This window comes from Podospora pseudocomata, chromosome 3, assembly GCF_035222375.1.
Source record: "Podospora pseudocomata strain CBS 415.72m chromosome 3, whole genome shotgun sequence".
Lineage (NCBI taxonomy): Eukaryota > Fungi > Ascomycota > Sordariomycetes > Sordariales > Podosporaceae > Podospora > Podospora pseudocomata.
In genome coordinates, this window is record NC_085887.1 from 2092615 (window position 1) to 2108491 (window position 15877).

At 56.8% G+C, this 15877-nt stretch overlaps 5 protein-coding genes across 5 annotated transcripts; 3 read left to right on the forward strand and 2 right to left on the reverse strand.

Annotated features, from left to right (window-relative positions):
* Window positions 1-341: 341 nt before the first annotated feature.
* On the forward strand, window positions 342-2660 carry QC762_305970 (uncharacterized protein; the record flags this gene model as incomplete). The annotated part of the gene is made up of 3 exons (XM_062888892.1): window positions 342-635; window positions 695-971; window positions 1176-2660. The coding sequence occupies exons 1-3, from the start codon at window positions 619-621 to the stop codon at window positions 2658-2660; spliced, it is 1779 nt and encodes a 592-aa protein (XP_062744818.1). The 5' UTR covers window positions 342-618.
* Window positions 2661-3585: 925 nt separating this feature from the next.
* On the reverse strand, window positions 3586-4764 carry PRN1 (RNA pol II transcription cofactor; the record flags this gene model as incomplete). Its single annotated transcript, XM_062883533.1, has 1 exon — window positions 3586-4764. The coding sequence occupies one exon, from the start codon at window positions 4762-4764 to the stop codon at window positions 3586-3588; it is 1179 nt and encodes a 392-aa protein (XP_062744819.1).
* QC762_0054320 (uncharacterized protein) lies at window positions 4073-4609 on the forward strand (the record flags this gene model as incomplete). Its single annotated transcript, XM_062883534.1, is given in 3 exon segments — window positions 4073-4078; window positions 4132-4308; window positions 4313-4609. Coding segments are annotated over 3 exon segments (480 nt in total).
* Window positions 4765-11159: 6395 nt separating the features above from the next.
* On the reverse strand, window positions 11160-15398 carry QC762_305990 (uncharacterized protein). The gene is made up of 3 exons (XM_062888893.1): window positions 12654-15398; window positions 12105-12594; window positions 11160-12040 (listed from the first exon to the last, which is right to left on the reverse strand). Exons 1-3 carry the CDS (start codon window positions 12832-12834, stop codon window positions 11677-11679), a joined length of 1035 nt encoding a protein of 344 aa, XP_062744821.1. The 5' UTR covers window positions 12835-15398; the 3' UTR covers window positions 11160-11676.
* On the forward strand, window positions 14012-15502 carry QC762_306000 (uncharacterized protein; the record flags this gene model as incomplete). The annotated part of the gene is made up of 1 exon (XM_062888894.1): window positions 14012-15502. The coding sequence occupies one exon, from the start codon at window positions 14012-14014 to the stop codon at window positions 15500-15502; it is 1491 nt and encodes a 496-aa protein (XP_062744822.1).
* Window positions 15503-15877: the final 375 nt, after the last annotated feature.

Sequence of the window (15877 nt, forward strand, 5' to 3'; positions counted from 1 at the left end):
AGCGCACCTTATCGTTACATATAATCACTAGATCTGTCGGTATTGGTGTTGACGGGTAAGTGTTTTTTTCTCCTTTTCTTCACACCTGTTTCTGCTTGTCGGTTCATCATCGTGATGTTTGATGTTTGGTGTTGTGCAGTGCATTCAAGCTTTCCCACTGTCTGGCAACCGTCAACCTGCTGGCAAGCACTGCTGGCCAGAACCCACCTCCAAGTGGCGGTGCTCTGGGGTAGCTGCACCCAAAAAGTGGTGGGGGGAGGGGCGGAGGTCGCACGGGCCTTGGCGCTAGAGCTCAAAAGCGGGAGGCTGAAGCTGCCGAGTTTTCATAGGCTGGATTTTCTCTCTCGCATCGGTGCTCTTCTCCCTCTTTCTCTCAAACCTAACCAACGGCGAAAACAATGCTGCACAACGCCTCCAGCCGGACACCATCATAACACCAGGAAAATCGTCTCTGCGGAGCGATTCTGTTTTCATTCTCCTCTTCTCTTTTACATGGTTTAATACCCCCCCAATAAATCGCTTCACTACCAGCACTTTCAAAGTCACCATTATCGCGTGCCCTTCCCCTCATTCTAGCAGGCGGTTGTATTTGGTTTTTTCGCGCCCTAATAAGCCACCATGTCCGATTATATCGGGTTCGTTGTTGCCGACTCTTGCTGTTTCTTCGACTGATTGCTAACTCTTTCGAATACAGATCCAGAATATCCCTCATATCCAAGAGCGACATCCGCTATGTCGGCACACTTGCGAGCATCAACTCGGATGACTCGACTGTCTCGCTCGAAAATGTGAGGACGTTTGGCACTGAGGGCCGTAAGGGCAAGATCGAGGAAGAGGTACCCCCTTCCGACCAGGTCTACGAGTACATTGTCTTCCGCGGAACGGATGTCAAGGATCTCAGGATCGAGGAGGGCCCCGCCGCCAAGGAGAACAAGCCGCCGGCTGTCCCCAACGATCCTGCTATTGTTGGTGTGAGTCTACCCTTTCTCTTTCACTGTTCTGCCCATGGCCATCGTTATGATGAAATATTTTCGGATGTAAAAACATATTTGTCTGAAAAGCGCAAAAACCCCATGTTGATAATTTCCGTTGCCTTCCTTCTGATCATCTGGCCACGCACACTCTTTGCAAAGCTCAAGCCCTATGTGGAGTAACTGCTGACCAAAATCACTCAGGCTCGCCCTCGGCCTGGCAACGTCGCTCCTGGCCCACCTGGTGGTCCTCAAGGCCCTCCACAAGGTCCCGGTCCCATCGGGCACCCAGGCCCGCACGGCGCTCCAAACCAGCCGCAGCCTCCTCCAGGCGCACCTGGTTATGGCTACTTCCCTCACATGGGAGGATGGGGTGGACGTCCAGGTCCTGGTGGCCCCGGTGGTCCCAGTCCAGGCCCCGTAGGTCCAGGTGGTCCCGGTCCTTTTGGCATGCCCTACCCGCAGCCGGGGTGGTTCCCGCCGGGACAAGAGTTTCCGCCAGTGGGTCCCGGGCAATGGAACCCGTATCCTCAGTTTCCTCCTGGTCCTGGTGGTCCTGGTGGCCCTGGTGCTCCAGGTGGTCCTCCCGGTTTCCCTGCCGCTCCTGGTGCACCTGGACAAGGTCGTCAGTCGGCTAACCAGACGCCCAGCAACCAGGGTCCAGGCCAAAAGCCCGCACCCATCGGTCCTTCTGGAGAAAAGAAGGCCCCGACTCCAGGACACAATGCTCAGCCTTCGGAGTCCAAGCCCATGATCCCACCTCCTCAGCAATCTGCGGGTGGTCCGGCACCTCCTCCGCCCGTCGCTTCCAAGCCCACTGCCGAGGAAGTCAAGGCCACGGCAGCTAATCTCGCCCAGCCTACTGCTCCGGCTTCCTCTCAGGGCATTCCCACAGGTCCCAAGAGCGATCGCCCTGTGCAGATTCTGCCCGCTATCCCCCTTCCAGTTGGCTTGACCTCTAGAGTTGCTCAGCCATCGCCCTCCGCCACCAGATCCGAGCAGAACAATGCCGGCGCTACACCCGCTGCATTGCGCGATGCCACTCAGGCTGCCAAGGAAGCCGTTGCCAATGCGATGGCTCAGATGGAGAACAATGCATACGCTCAAATTGCCAGCCAGGGCGCTGCTGTTGACAACTTGACCAAGAAGGTCAACGAGATGAGGGTCAATGCGGCTCGTGGTGGTCATGCCCCTCGCGGTGGAGGCGGACGTGGACGTGGAGGTGCTCGCCCTGCTGCCAAGGTGGAAGTCCCCGATTCCGACTACGATTTTGCGACTGCGAATGCCAAGTTCAACAAGCAGGACCTTGTCCGTGAGGCTATCGCTGGTGGCTCGCCAATTGTGGAAGCTCCCACCCCAGAGGCTGTTGCGCCCGAAGCCCCTGTTGAGAGCACCGAAGCGGTTGAACCCGCTTACAACAAGCAGCGGTCGTTCTTTGACAACATCTCTAGCGACCTGAAGGACAGGGAGAATGCTTCTCAGAAGCCAGGCGGCCGTGAGTGGCGTGGAGAGGAACAGAGGAAGAACATTGAGACCTTTGGCCAAGGCAGCGTCGACGGTGGTTACCGTGGTTATCGCGGCGGTCGGGGCCGTGGCCGTGGAGGTCGTGGACGTGGATTCCGCGGAGGACGGGGCGGTAATAATGGTGGATATCGCCCCCAACAACAGCAAACACAGGCACCCCAGTAGAGGGTGTGACCTTTTCTTACCCGTCCAACACTAATTTGACATGACTCGATGTTCTGTACGACTAGTCAATATCTGGATCTGGGATTTCACTTTTTCTTTCTCATTGGCGGCATGGGAATCTCAAGCCTGGTGTTTGTTTCTGGACGGGAGTTGGAAGGATGAAGCTACGACGGGAAAACGTTTTGTTTTTATGATGACTTAGCGAAGGTTGCTTTTTAACGATACTTCGCAACAGGCAGGGCGAAAGGGCGCTTCAGACTTTGGCTCCTACATCGAGGCTAGGGCTGCATCTATCGGGACTGGATTACTGGGTAGATGCAATTAGCGTCTGAGGTTTGAAGGGGTGTGTCTCTTTAGGTTGATGTGCTCAGTTACGAGCGTGCTGAAATCAGACAGCATGGGCGCAGGGAGGTCTCGGTTTAAATGGCCTCCCTGGTTTGCGGCGATATGCGTGGGGATTCCCAAAAAATAAAGAAGATATTCAGCCGTCGAGGCTGGTATTCTGGGCTTTTGCTGTTTTTTCTGCTCTGCGTGATTGTGATTTCTCCCCTCATGAGTCTCTCAACTCTCGGAGTGTATAGTAGGGTCGATGCTTCAATAAGCGCGCCTCTCATATGGTGTTTCTCTCATTTTCTTATCACCACTGTGGTCTACGAGCAGGGAAATTCTCTTAAATGACGTCTTCTATTCATGCCGCAGCACAACTAGAACTAACAGGAAGCATGACATTTGAGTCGACCGTGATCGTTCTTACTTGGGCACCTGGGGGTATGCTCTCAAGTTACGTATCTCAACTGCGGGGAGATCACCATATTCACACGTGCTACTTCAAGCCAGAACCCATAAACAGTTATGTACACGCTTCAAACAAAAGACTATCTACACCCGCTTAACACCCCCTCTCCTCCAAGTCATTCTTCCCCCACTAATGAACCATACTCTTCCCAATCTCACTCCTCCACCCCTTTGCCCTCTCGAACCCGTTGGTGTGGCTCTGGTAGTCGACAAACGCCTGGTAGACCTCCTCCTGGCTGTTGAGCACAAAAGGACCATACTGCACAACAGGTTGATCCATCATCTGCCCGGCAACCAGGACGAACCTCCCCGGTTTTGTCTCGGTCTCCTCCACCCGTGCAACAACCCCATCCTCCTCTTTTCCGTTGCCAAAAACGACGTTGTGCCACTGTGAGACTTTCTTCTCTTCTTGCTGCCCGTCACTGAAAGTGACGTCTGCCCCCTCGAGAATATAAGCGAACCCTTGCCACCCCTGAGGAACCTCCTGCTCGATCTTCCCCCCCGGTTGGACCTCCACGTCATAGAACACCACGGGTGTGTACGCTAGATCTTTGAGGGACTCGACACCGTACGACTTGCCGGAAATAACCTTGATCTTGACTTTGCCATCTTCGGTGATGACGGTGGGTATCTCCTCCGCTTTGAGATCCCGATACCGTGGCTCACAGTATTTTAGTTCCTTTGGGAGGTCAACCCAGAGCTGCAGGCCGATGTTGGGGGAGCCGTCGGGGTTTTGGCGGGGCATCTCGGCGTGCATGATGCCTTTGCCGGCGGTCATGAACTGGAGGTCGCCCGGGTTGAGGGTGCCACGGTTCCCGGCGAAGTCTTCGTGGTCCATGCCGCCGGTGAGGAGGTAGGTTATTGTTTCTTGGCCGCGGTGGGGGTGGTCTGGGAAGCCGGCGCCGGGGGAGACGGAGAAGTGGTCGAGCATGAGGAAGGGATTGAGGGAGCGGAGGGAGGGGGTGCCGATGGAGCGGCGGACTGTGGCGCCTGCGCCTTCGGACTGCTGCTTTGCGAGGAGGGTTTTGAGGATGCGGCGGGGGAGGGTGATGCGGGACATTGTTGCTAGCTGGGCTGGTGTGATGACGGTGGTGGTGGTGGGTGGTGGTGAGGATATGTCTGATGAGGGGGTGGCAGAGGTGAGGTTCAAGTAGTTCTTGATGTTGTCTCTGAGGATGTCCAACGAGACAGGGATGTCAATGTTTTTGATGTGCTCAAGCTCAAAGGCTAGGTTGGTAGTATAAAAGTAAGCAAAAAGCACACTGACGAGCACAACCGCGAGTGAAGATATCCAAGAAAAAGTCTTCATCTGAAATTATCTCAAGGTCACAGCTTCTTATAGATCTGTGAGCGGATGGTGAAAATCACTGGGATTACAAGAAAAAAGTCAAAGTGGGCTAATGATTCATAAATGATGAACAACCCGCTATCTCAAGAACTCTCTTGAATCTTCCCCCCCCCTCCCCCCATCCCGCTTCTCTCATCATCGTTGCTGTCAGATCGATGAAGCTGCCGGGAGAGAGAGAGAGAGAGAGAGATCTATTAGCGTCCAATCGGGTCGAACTGTGGCGCGTGGCCCCGAGGGGTCACGTGCCCGAGCCTACCTCGCCTGGCCCCCGTTTGGGGATGTGGACGGCCCAAGCTTCTAATACTACTGCTAATACTAGCTGACAGGGCGTTTCGCGTCACAAAAGAGAGTTATTTACAAAGGAGAGAGAGGCCTGCCTGCCTCAGGGCTCTGGTCCCCGAGGGCTTACGGCTCCTCTGTGGTTCCGCTGTTTCCTCAGGCCATTACAATCTGGGCCTGGTCACGTGTCCTATTCTTCTTCCTCCGCTGGGTCGTACACTCCCGAGCCTTCCACCCACTCGGCGTATTTCTTCCAGTCCTTTCCCAGGAGCTTATCCGGCCTCCTGAGCGCTTTTCGCATTTCGCTGTTCAGAGTGCCCCTGGCCCGCGCCGCTGGGCACTCCGCGAAGTGCCCGATTTCCGTGGGTCGGCCGCAGCGGCAGGTCCTATACGAGTCGTGTCCGAAGCGTAGGTGGTACTCCTCGTAGTCTCCGTGTCCCGTCCTCTCCGCCAGGAGGTGGTGTAGGGTCTTTCTTGCGAGCGTGAGTTCCGGGGGGGGGGTCGTTTCCCTGGTCCCGGGATCATTAGCTGGGCGTATCGCGTCGGCCTGTTCGCCAGCCACCACGAGTTCCACGCCTCCCTCTTCAGTGCCCTGGCCTTTGCCTTGACTGCGGTCAGGGCGGGGGGGGATCTTGGGTCTGGGAGCGCCCCCCCGAGGCCGGCCTGAACGTCGGCCTCCTCGTTCCCCTGGATCCCCATATGTCCTGGGGCCCAGTGTACCGTGAGGGGGGGCAGGTGGTGGTCCTTCCACGCGTATCCTATAACCCTGAACGCCTCCTGGGAATTGTCCGAGGGGCGCCCTGTGATGCCGTATAGTACCGCCGAGTTGTCGATGAAGAGCCGTACCGCCGAGGGTCTTGCCCCCGCCCTGATGTATTCGCGCGCCCACACCACCGCGTGTGCCGCCCCAACCGCTTCGCCGTCAAAGGCCTCGGATTCTCCGAGCCTTCCGTGGTGCTCGTGTAGCTTCTGCCCATCCTGGTACGCCACGTAGCCCCAGCCCGTCCTCTTCGGTAGTCCTCGTGCGGGGGCTGCCTTCGATCCGTCACTGAACAGGTGGATCTCGTCCCTAGGGGCGAGGAGTGTCAGTTGTTCGTGGAGTCTCTTGCCCAGTTCCTTGTTTTCTGGTCTTGGCAGAGGTACCGGGGTGCCGTAGGGTCCATTGCACCAGGTGCGGCCTGGGGCAGTCGGGGAGTAGGGTCGCGAGTGTTTCCAGTCTGGTTTGCTTCTCCGGGAGACGCCTCCGGGGCCCCCCTGGGTGGCTCCGGCATCGGCCGGGTCCGGAGGACCAGTGGGTGGCGGGGGTCGAGGCTCTTGATCCGTGCCGCCATCGAGATTCTGGCGAGGGCGAGCGCCACTTCGGCGGGGGGGGTCCCGCTCTCGCGGAAGATCGCCCCCAGGGGGGTCGTTCTCCAGACCGGGACAACCGCCCTGGCCGCACATTTAAGTGCCTTGTTGACCGCATTCGTTTGTCCTCCTGCCTTACCCCGGTATACCACGTCGCCGCCCCATACGTCGCCGTGGGTACGACCACTGCCCGGACCGCCTCCGCCGTGGCTCTTGGTGGGGTGCCCCGGGCCACCCTGTTCAGCCTTCGCAGGTGGTTCGCTATTTTCAGTGCCTTCGTCGCCCACCGATTGGCGTGGGCTTTGAAGTTGAGTTTGGGGTCCAGGAAGAAACCCAGCCATCGGACCTCCTGTTTCGGCGTCACCTCCGTATTGCCTATCCTTACTGCGGGGGGGGTTGCGCGGCTCTTCGTAAGGTGTAGTAGCTCGCACTTGGCTGGGTCGAACTCGACGCCATTCCTGGAGCCCCAGGCCTCCGCCTTTTCGGCCGTAGCCTCCAGTATTGCCGCGCACTCCTGGGCGTTCTTGCCTACAGCCAGCAGTCCGAGGTCGTCTGCGTACGCCGACGCCCCGGCCAGCTCCTTAACCAGTGGCTGTAGGAAGAGTGCGAAGAGGACCGGGCTGGCAGGGGACCCTTGTGGGAGTCCGCATGCCACTCTTCTAGGGGGGAGGGTGCAGTCTCCTAATCTCATGGCTGAGCTCCGGTGTGACATGAAGGAGTGTACCCATTCGCAGACATTCAGTGGCCAGCCTTGTCGCCTTAGCCTCCCTGCTAGCCTATTCTTTCTGACCGCGTCGAAGGCGCCCTGTACGTCCATTGTCAGGAGCGCCGCCGCCTTACCCCTTCCCCAGGCTCTCTCGACGTCGTGTACCAGGCACAGAACGAGGTCCTCGGCGGACCTCCTCGGGAGGGACCCTATGTGGGTGGGGCCGAGCACTTCTTGGTTGACTGCGGTGAAGCCTATCCTTCTGGCTATCAGTCTTTCAAGACCCTTCCCTATACACGATAGGAGGGCGATCGGGCGCCACGCTCTGACCGTGGTATAGTTGTCTTTGCCCGGTTTCCTGAGCATTACCGTTTCCGCTTCTTTAAACGGGAGCGGGTGGTGCCCTAAGAGGAGGCACTGTCTGAAGAGGGCCGTGATGTTGTCGCCTATCTCCCGCCACACCTCGCGTAGTAGGTCTACCGTGACGTCGTCTGTGCCGGGAGCTGTGCTTGTGGTCCCGATTGTGCATCTCCTTGCCTCCTCCGGGGAGATCGTGTTGTCCCATTGTATAGTGTCGGTGGGTTGGGCGAGAACCCAAGGCTCTGTGGTGTCCCCGTCTTCTCCGAATCTTTCAACCACCTCTTTCCTAAGTAGTTCTAGCTTTTCCCCCGGTTCCGTAAAGGTCCTATTCCTGTGGACCAGCGGCGGGGGGGCGAAGGTGTCGGTTGCCTTGTGCCATGCCGCCACTGCGTAGATGTCCTTGTTCGAGGACGCTTGCTCGAGCTTCTGTTGCCAGTACTCTCTTTTTGCCTTTTTGACCGTTGTCTCGAACGTCTTGCGTATTTGCTTCCGGTCTTCCTCCCCTTGTGTGGGGTCGTTGCGGCTCTGCTGTAGCGCCACGCGTGCTTCCTTGCACTCCTCGTTCCACCATTGTGTGGTGCCTCCTGCTTGTCTTCTCAGGCGTCCCGCTCCCTTGATCGCGCCTACGAGGGCGTTCTGTAGGGAGCGAGCCCAGTGGTCGAGGTCCTTGGTTGTGTGTGCTACCGTCGGTACTTGTGTCATGCCCCATCTAGTCAGGGGAGCGGAAGAGCGCCCTATCCTCCTCTTTGGCTGGGACGTAGGGTCTACCTTTCTTGGTTGCCTGTGGGCTTGCTGGTGGTACCGTCCCCGCCAGGGTGTAGTGGTCCGATCCGGTGTAGGTGTCCTCGTCCACCCAGGCTTTTACCTCTGTGCTCGTTGAGAGGACCAGATCGATGGTGTTTCCGTGTATGTTGGTGGGTCCCTGCAGCGATGCCAGGGTGAGGCGGTCTTCCAGCCATCCAGCTATTCGTCTCCCCGCCGGGCACTCCTTTCCCGGTTGCCAGGTAGGGTGGTAGGCGTTGAAGTCGCCTCCTATGATCGCTGGTCTGCCGGGGTGCCAGCTTTCGACCAGGTCGAGCACCTCGTCGTCGCCAAGTCTGTCCCTGTATAGGCTGACCCAGACTATCCCTTGGGCTTCTACCGCGCAGGCGTCGCGGTGTCCCGCGTGTCCCAGGCTCTGTTGGGTCCCCTTGTGTGTCTTTTTGATGTATACCATCGCCCTGGGGGGTCCCGCATTCCAGTCTTCTGTTGGCGTGTAGTGCTGGTATCCTCTGTGGGTTTTGGTCATTCTTCTGCCGTCCTGGGTTCGTGCCCATGGTTCCTGTACCAATATGACGTCGGCAGTCCTTTCCCACGCCATATTGAGGAGGGCGTCGTGTGCCCCTGGTCTTCTGGCTACGTTGGCCTGTAGGAAGGAGAGCCCGGACTTTCGTCCGTTTTTGGCCGCTCTCCTGGGCTCGCTGGGTCTCACAGGCATGGTTCTGTGGCCGGGGGGTTGGTCGTTGCGGGTTGGGGGTCGGTGTTCCTTCCTTCCGCTGGGTGTGCCGCCGCGTACAGGGCCTCGCCTACCTTGCGTATGGCCTTGAGCTGTCTGTTGGTTGGTTTCTTGAGGACGCCCCCCTCCGTCCTTGGTCTGGCCGGGCACGCTCCAAAGTCTGCCTTGTGTGGTCCGTGGCAGTTGGCGCATCTCGGTGGCCTGGCGCAGGGCCCTGGTGGGTGATCAGTTCCGCAGTTATTGCATCTGGCTTGTCTATCGCAGATGCGTGGGTCGTGGTAACCTTGGCATCTATAGCACTGGTTGGCTTTTGCACTTCTGGTGATCTTTCTGGCCGGCGGGCTGCCAAAGAGTCTGAAGTGGTCAGGGACGGGTTTGATGAAGGATACGACCCAGTCGGCGTGAGTGTCGTCGGGTAGGGCGTGTTTCGACTTCTTCGCCGAGACCGGTTTGGCCTTAGTGGCCCGGAGGATCTCGTCTTCCATGAGGTCGTTGGTGTCGATGCTGCCGTCAGGGCCGTTGACCGTCTTCGGTACCCTGGGGACTACGTAGGTATGCCAGGTGGCCGATTCGTCAAGCTTCGCGCCGTGTGTGATTAGGGCTGGCGCTAGGGCGAGTAGTTGCGTCCGCGCCTTCTTGTCGGCTGGGACGATCGCGAAGCCAGTGTCGACTTGTTTGGCCGAGCGGATGAGGCTGAGTGGGGCCCCGAGCTGTCGGCAGAGTGCGACTCTGAAGCCCTCCGCTGATGCCTGTCTCCACGGGTGGCCGTCGGGGAGCCTTACGAAGAGGCGGTCGTCTTCTCGGTTGGCCTTGTTGTTGCGGCCCACTGTTTTCCAGCCCGCTGTTGGATCGGGGGCGTGGGCAGTCAGGCTGGCGACACTTGTCCGCGCGCTGCTGGCGGCTTGGCTGCTGCTGGCCCCGCTCGTCGCCACCTGGGCCCACGTGACGCTGGTTGCATTGCTGCCCGTCGGGGTCTCGGCGAGTTTGGGGGTCTTTGAGGGGCCCCGGGCCTCTGTCGTCGGGCTGGTGCTCCTGGTCGTGCTTGTCGAGGAGTTCTTAGAGTCGAAGCTGGTCGACCAGGCGCTCCTCGCTGAGCCGGGGGCTCCTGTAGTGCCGTCGATGTCCTTAAGTATCCTAAAGAGCCAAAGGACTTTCTCCTTGCAAAAGGACGCCCATTCTGCCTGCGGGCCGGCCAGTTCGGCTGCCAGGGCGCCGTTTAGGCTCTGTGCCATGTTCCTGAGCACCTCTTGCCTTTGGAGGGCTTGTGTTCTGTCGTGGTCCATGTCCCTGAAGAGGGCCTCTACTTCTGGGTCTAGAGGGGGTCTTCCGGCATGCCGGCTGTCCTCGAGGCCTCGTGCGCTGGGCCTATCTAGTCCGAGGGGACAGCTTCTGTCTGGGTTGTCGGGGGCCGTTGTCTTGCGTGGGCGCGACGGCAGTGGGTGAGGAGGTAGTGTCCCTGCGGTCCTTCCGGTCGGGGTGGGAGTGGTCGGTCTGGTCGTTGGGAGGGAGTCTCCCATCTCTTCGTCCCTTCTGAGGGCGGCTTCGTCGGCGAAGAGGCTGTCTTCCTGCGGTCCGCGTGTGAGGGGCATTGCTCATTTCGACACGGGTCGTCGTAGCAGGAGCCTGCGCAGGCCAGGCAGCCCTCGCAGTTCCACAGGCAGTTGGGGGTCTGGGCGCCTGGTGCCGTCATTTTCGCGTGGGTTTTAGCGACTAGTTCTTCCGCGAGTCGCCGCTGCTCGAGCGTGGCTTGTTCAGCCGGGACGTTGTTGTCGAAAAGCACTGCTTTCCAGGCTTCGGAGAAGCCTAGGTAGATCTCGTGCTTCGAGTTGTTCGAGAGGCGGTAGCCTCCTGGGGCCGTCGAGGCCATCGTTGTCGTGGTAGGTGGGGATGCGGCTTGTGTAGGGGGGGGTGAGGTGATGAGGGTATTCAGACAAGAGGGCTTCCAAGGCCCTGGAAGGAGTAACCAGCTCCTGATTGGTCGATTCTTCCTAGAAAAATATTTTTCAGGGAAAGGTTGTGAAGCTGCCGGGAAAGAGCTGGTGGCGGGGTCAATTTGGCCCAAAGAGGCTTAGCGCACCGCTGACAGCACGTTAGTAATCGGTTGAAAAGCGACGGAGGGCGAAAAGAGTGGGGACGAGCTCACGATGAGCTAAGCTCTGAATAAGACATAAAACTCATAAGCCTATCACCGCCCGAGATAATTAGAACTTTGCTGAGGAAGAATACATTATTGTTTGTAGTTGACGGTCCAGCCAGCCGTGTTCTTAGTCGACCAATATGTAAGCAGACTGACATTGGGGACTTCAACAAGCTAGCGAGTGTCCCTACGCTGCGCTTATGTCCTTCCCAGTGAGCATTCGTCACAATAGAGGCAAGCTCATTTGTTTTAAATTTACTTGATTGTTGTTGTCTCTCTAAACTTTCCAAGTCTATGACCATACTACTATTACACAAAGAAAACATTCTCTTCTTTTAATCGGGGCCTACCCCCAAACCCAAAAACGCATACCTGAGCAAGGCAAAAAAATAACAAACGCTCCTACCCCAATTTTACCCTCCATATCTGTCCCATCCCGTCGACACGTTTGTTGTTCCTTGTCCTTCGGTCCTGTTCTTGTTGTTGTTGTCCCTTGTGTTCATGTATGTGCCCTTGACTCCTCATCAACACCCCTCCTTCGGTGATGCCTTATTTCAGAATCGTATCCGTGCTCCCGGCTTCAAGACCACCCTTCTGCACGCTGTGTAATTGGTAATCACCCTTTAAACCGTTTGCCTCGTCAAAAGTCTTGTTTCCACCTTTTGACCCCGCAGCAGTGGTGCCACCCCATGAACTGCCGTACGGCGTCGACTTCTTTTGCGAGCTGTTCCAGCCCATTCTGGGCAGGTAGGCCGTGACAAGCTTCTTGAGTCTCATGGCGCAGCCGCAGACGATGCCGATGTTAACCTCCACGATGGACCAGATGCCGAGAATGCCTTCTTCCCAGGAGAGATCATCTGATGACCCGAGGGAGATGGAATAGGGCAGGCGCGCAATGGAGCAGATGACGACACTGTGGGGAACAACGATCAGTTTGATGCGGAGGTAATAAGGTAGTGAGAGGAGCAAAAACATACGCAGAGCCCAGAGCCAAAATACCTCCTACAGATAACTTCTGCTTGAAGCTCAGCTGCAAGCTGATAATGGTGGGAATGGGAAGCAAGATGACGGCAATGTCAGACGCAATGTTCAACACTGACTGCGAAATGGCAACGTTCATCAAGCACTTGATCGTCTCGTCACCCTTGAGCGGCGTGCAGGGCCCTCCGGTCAGGTAGGTCAGCACCAAAGTGTAGGCAAAAATGCATACTCCAATAACCACAACGCAGATACGGTATGTGACCGAAGGATTGATCTTGAACAAGACAGTCAACATGGCCATCTTGGTCACAGCCGGTGTGATGAGATAGATAAGCGTGTTGGGGAGCAGCTTGTTGTTGAACTCGAGGAGGTTCATCCAGTTGGACGCAAAGATCTCCGTCATGTGTCGCGCCCACCCATAGTCCATCAGCTTAACCATGGTGATGAAGTAGGCTAGTGCAAGGCCATAACATAGTGTCAAGATGACTGTGCAGAAAAAAAACCAGGTCAGTGATGAACGCAAGACGACAACCAGAGCAACCTACTCAAATCGATCTCGACGTTCTTTACTATCTTGATGGCCTGGAAATATCGGCAAGCCAGGAAGAATGTCGCCATGAAGTATGTTATCCCAAAGGCGACCATTGTGCCGATTTGAAGGTCATTGTACGGGGCACCCAACTGCCCAATATCCTGGGTCGGTTCTGGGAGGAGACTGGGATCCATCTTTTCTGTGTCGTCTGCCTTTTCCTCTCTGTCACTATCTTGTCGTCAAGTCTCGGTGCCGTCAGAATTCGATGGTGTTTTGGCCGTATAATAACCGTCATAAACATAGTCCACAAGGATCAACTCCAGATTCCAGTCCCAAGATGGGCATGAGCCCAGTTTTGTTGCAAATCTAGCTCGGACAAGGCCATCTTCACCTGGGTGGCACGAGGGCGACAAGGACCCTTGCTGAGAAGAGTTTTAGAAAAAGCAAATTCGGTTGTGCCTTCCGTCGCTTCTCGATTCCTCGGTAGTGTAGCTCCAGGATCATGGTCTTGAAGTTCTATTGCTGGTTGAACAAAAGGTGATTTGGCATGCAGAAAGTGGGTTGATAGTTCCGCGCTACTGGAAAGAAGCAGAGGTTTGAAACGAATCGCAATTGGCGATTTCCCTGAGTTTCCCTCATATCCCACTCCCAATCCCACGGTTTGGCACCGAGGAACGACTGAGAGTGGGACCCGAGTACGGGACCCATAATCCGTGCGACGGGCGACGGCGCCGTCACGTTAGTTTCGGCTCGGCAGGCATGCGGTAGGGACCGGGGCCAGGCGGCCGGGTTCCCCGTGTTGCCATTTTGCTGGCAGTGGTTGACAGGAAACGATGAATTGCCAGAGATCATCAGCCGGGGAAAAGGGGCAACCGTCCCAGGAATCCAGGAAAGCAACGAAAACACCCCTTTTCCCACGCCGTAGCGTGATGTTGGCTGCAGCAAATTCGTAGCGGCTACCGAAAACGGTTAACGGCATCAGCAGAAGCAAAATCACATCTGCAGAGCCCTTGTCTGGGGGACGAGATGCCAGGCACCCCCAAACTCCAAGGGGGCTATCGTTCCCAGAAGCGAGGCCACACGATGGACCGCAGGGCAATGATTCCGTGGACCGAGGGCCCCGAGAGGCCGAAATTGTGGTTTCGTCGTGGCCAAAGACGATGATTTACTCGCACGATTCCCCCGTGTCGTTGCGTTGCAAGAGAAGCTGATAAAAAGAAACAAAGACGTTGACGAGATTGAAGGCTGCGACTCTGTGTTTTCTTTCTGTGGCGATATCCTCTGCCTATTCCCCCTATTTCTCTGACGATTTCGATTCTGGCCCGCTCTCAGCAACGGCAGTCGCTCATTTCTTTCGATCCGCTGACAAAGATGAACAAACTATTCGGTAGCGGGAAGCCACCCGTCCCAACGGTCGATACCGACCGGGTGGTGCCGCTCCATTTCTTCGAGAGCGGCCCGCTGGTGCAGGGCAACAACATGGCCGTATCTCTTGTGTTCGACGATGTGTTGGAGCCAGAAAAGTTGAAGCAAGCCCTCGAGGGTCTTGTGAAGAGGGAAGGCTGGCAGAGACTTGGAGGACGTCTCCGGAAGAACCCAACAACCGGAGCGATCGAGTGGCATATCCCTACTGTCTTCTCAGCTGACCGTCCCATCATCAACTACGCCCATGTCGATCACGGAGTCCCCGCCGCCCAGCACCCAGCTGCCTCGCGAATCCCGCAACCGTCCACTAGGCCGGCGGTTGTCGCGGACCCTGACGACCTCGCTGATTTGGCTTTCGAGCCTGGTTACAGGCCCGGCGGCATCAGCGATTATCTCACTTCTGACATGCCCGTCCTAGGTCTGCGTGTCAACTCTTTCACCGACAAAACCATTGCCGTTCTCCAATGGCAGCATGTTGCCTTCGATGCGTTGGGTATGCAATATGTCATCGAGGGCTGGAGCAACATGCTCTGGGGCAAGGAGCACGAGATTCCCACACCCTGCGGTTTGGACAGCGACCCGTTCGAGGCTTTGGCTAAAGGAACCCGACAGCCAACAGAGCCCCATCTGTTGATGGACAAGAAGGTTGGAATTGGCGGTATGCTCAAATGGGGTCTCGGATATGGCTTCGATATGTTGGCACGGGCCAAGGAAAACCGCATGGTGTGCATTCCGCAATCGTATTGGAAGACGCAGATGGAGAAAGCAATCGAGGAGCTCCGGGCTGAAGCAACCGAAAAGGGCGAGGACCCATCCAAGGTCTTCCTGACTGAAGGCGACATCCTCACTGCCTGGACGATGAAGTCAGTTGTCGGGCCCCAGGACATGGACCCCAACAGGACAGTGGCTGGATCCATTGCCATGTCGCTCCGTAAGGCATTCGAAGGTGACCTGATCCCTGAGGCATCCAAGAGTCCCTATGTCGGCAATGCTTTCGGTTGGGGCAACGTTCTCGTCACTGCTGGTGACGTCAACACCAAGCCCCTCAGTTGGCTCGCGAGACAAGTGCGGCGGGCCATCAACGAACAAGGCACCCGGGCTCAGCACGAGGCCTACTACGCCATGGTGCGTGAAGGGCCTGGTCTCCCAATTGTCATCTTTGGCGACGGCGGCATGGCCCAGATTGGCTTCTCCAACTGGTCCAAGGCGGGCTTGTTCAACCTCGACTTTGCTCCTGCTCGCAAGGTGCAGAAGCCAGGTGTACCATGTCGGCCTTCATACGTTCAGGAGAACCACGGTCCCATCAAGCCTGTCGATGGTTTCTTTGCGTTTGGGAAGGATGAGAAGGGTAACTACTGGACGTCAGCGTACAAGGTTAAGGGCCAGTGGGACAAGCTGGATGAGTACCTTGTCAAGGAGCATGAGAAGGGCGCCTAAGCGCAGGAGAGGACGGCAGCATGATGATGGAATAGAATGGAATGGAATGGAGGGAGGCTCTTGGTCGTTCTGGTTGGAAGCAAAGATAATAATACCCGGGTGTTTTTTGTTGGTGTACGGAGCAAGCTTATTAGTAAAGTCGTAACTGCCTCATGTGTAAAACTCCACCCATGTGTGGGTGCCAAGCGCATCGTGATAATTACACACAGACAGCTACAATGCGCCAAGGCCGACTGATCCCACAACACGACTCGTTACCATCACTTGGTCGTGATTTGATATGGATCTGTAAAGTCCACATGTCGGCGCTAGGTGATGTGCTTGATGTCTCTCAAAGTAGTCTGCTGAGTTTTGGCAGCAGAGTAAGCTGTGAAT

Coding starts and splice junctions, on each gene's coding strand:
- QC762_305990 (XM_062888893.1), bottom strand. CDS start 12,834: ATGGATCCCAGTCTCCTCCCAGAACCGACCCAGGATATTGGGCAGTTG. Junction 12,595..12,653: donor GAACGTCGAGATCGATTTGA/GTAGGTTGCTCT, acceptor TTTTCTGCACAG/TCATCTTGACACTATGTTAT. Junction 12,041..12,104: donor ATTTTGGCTCTGGGCTCTGC/GTATGTTTTTGC, acceptor TGTTCCCCACAG/TGTCGTCATCTGCTCCATTG.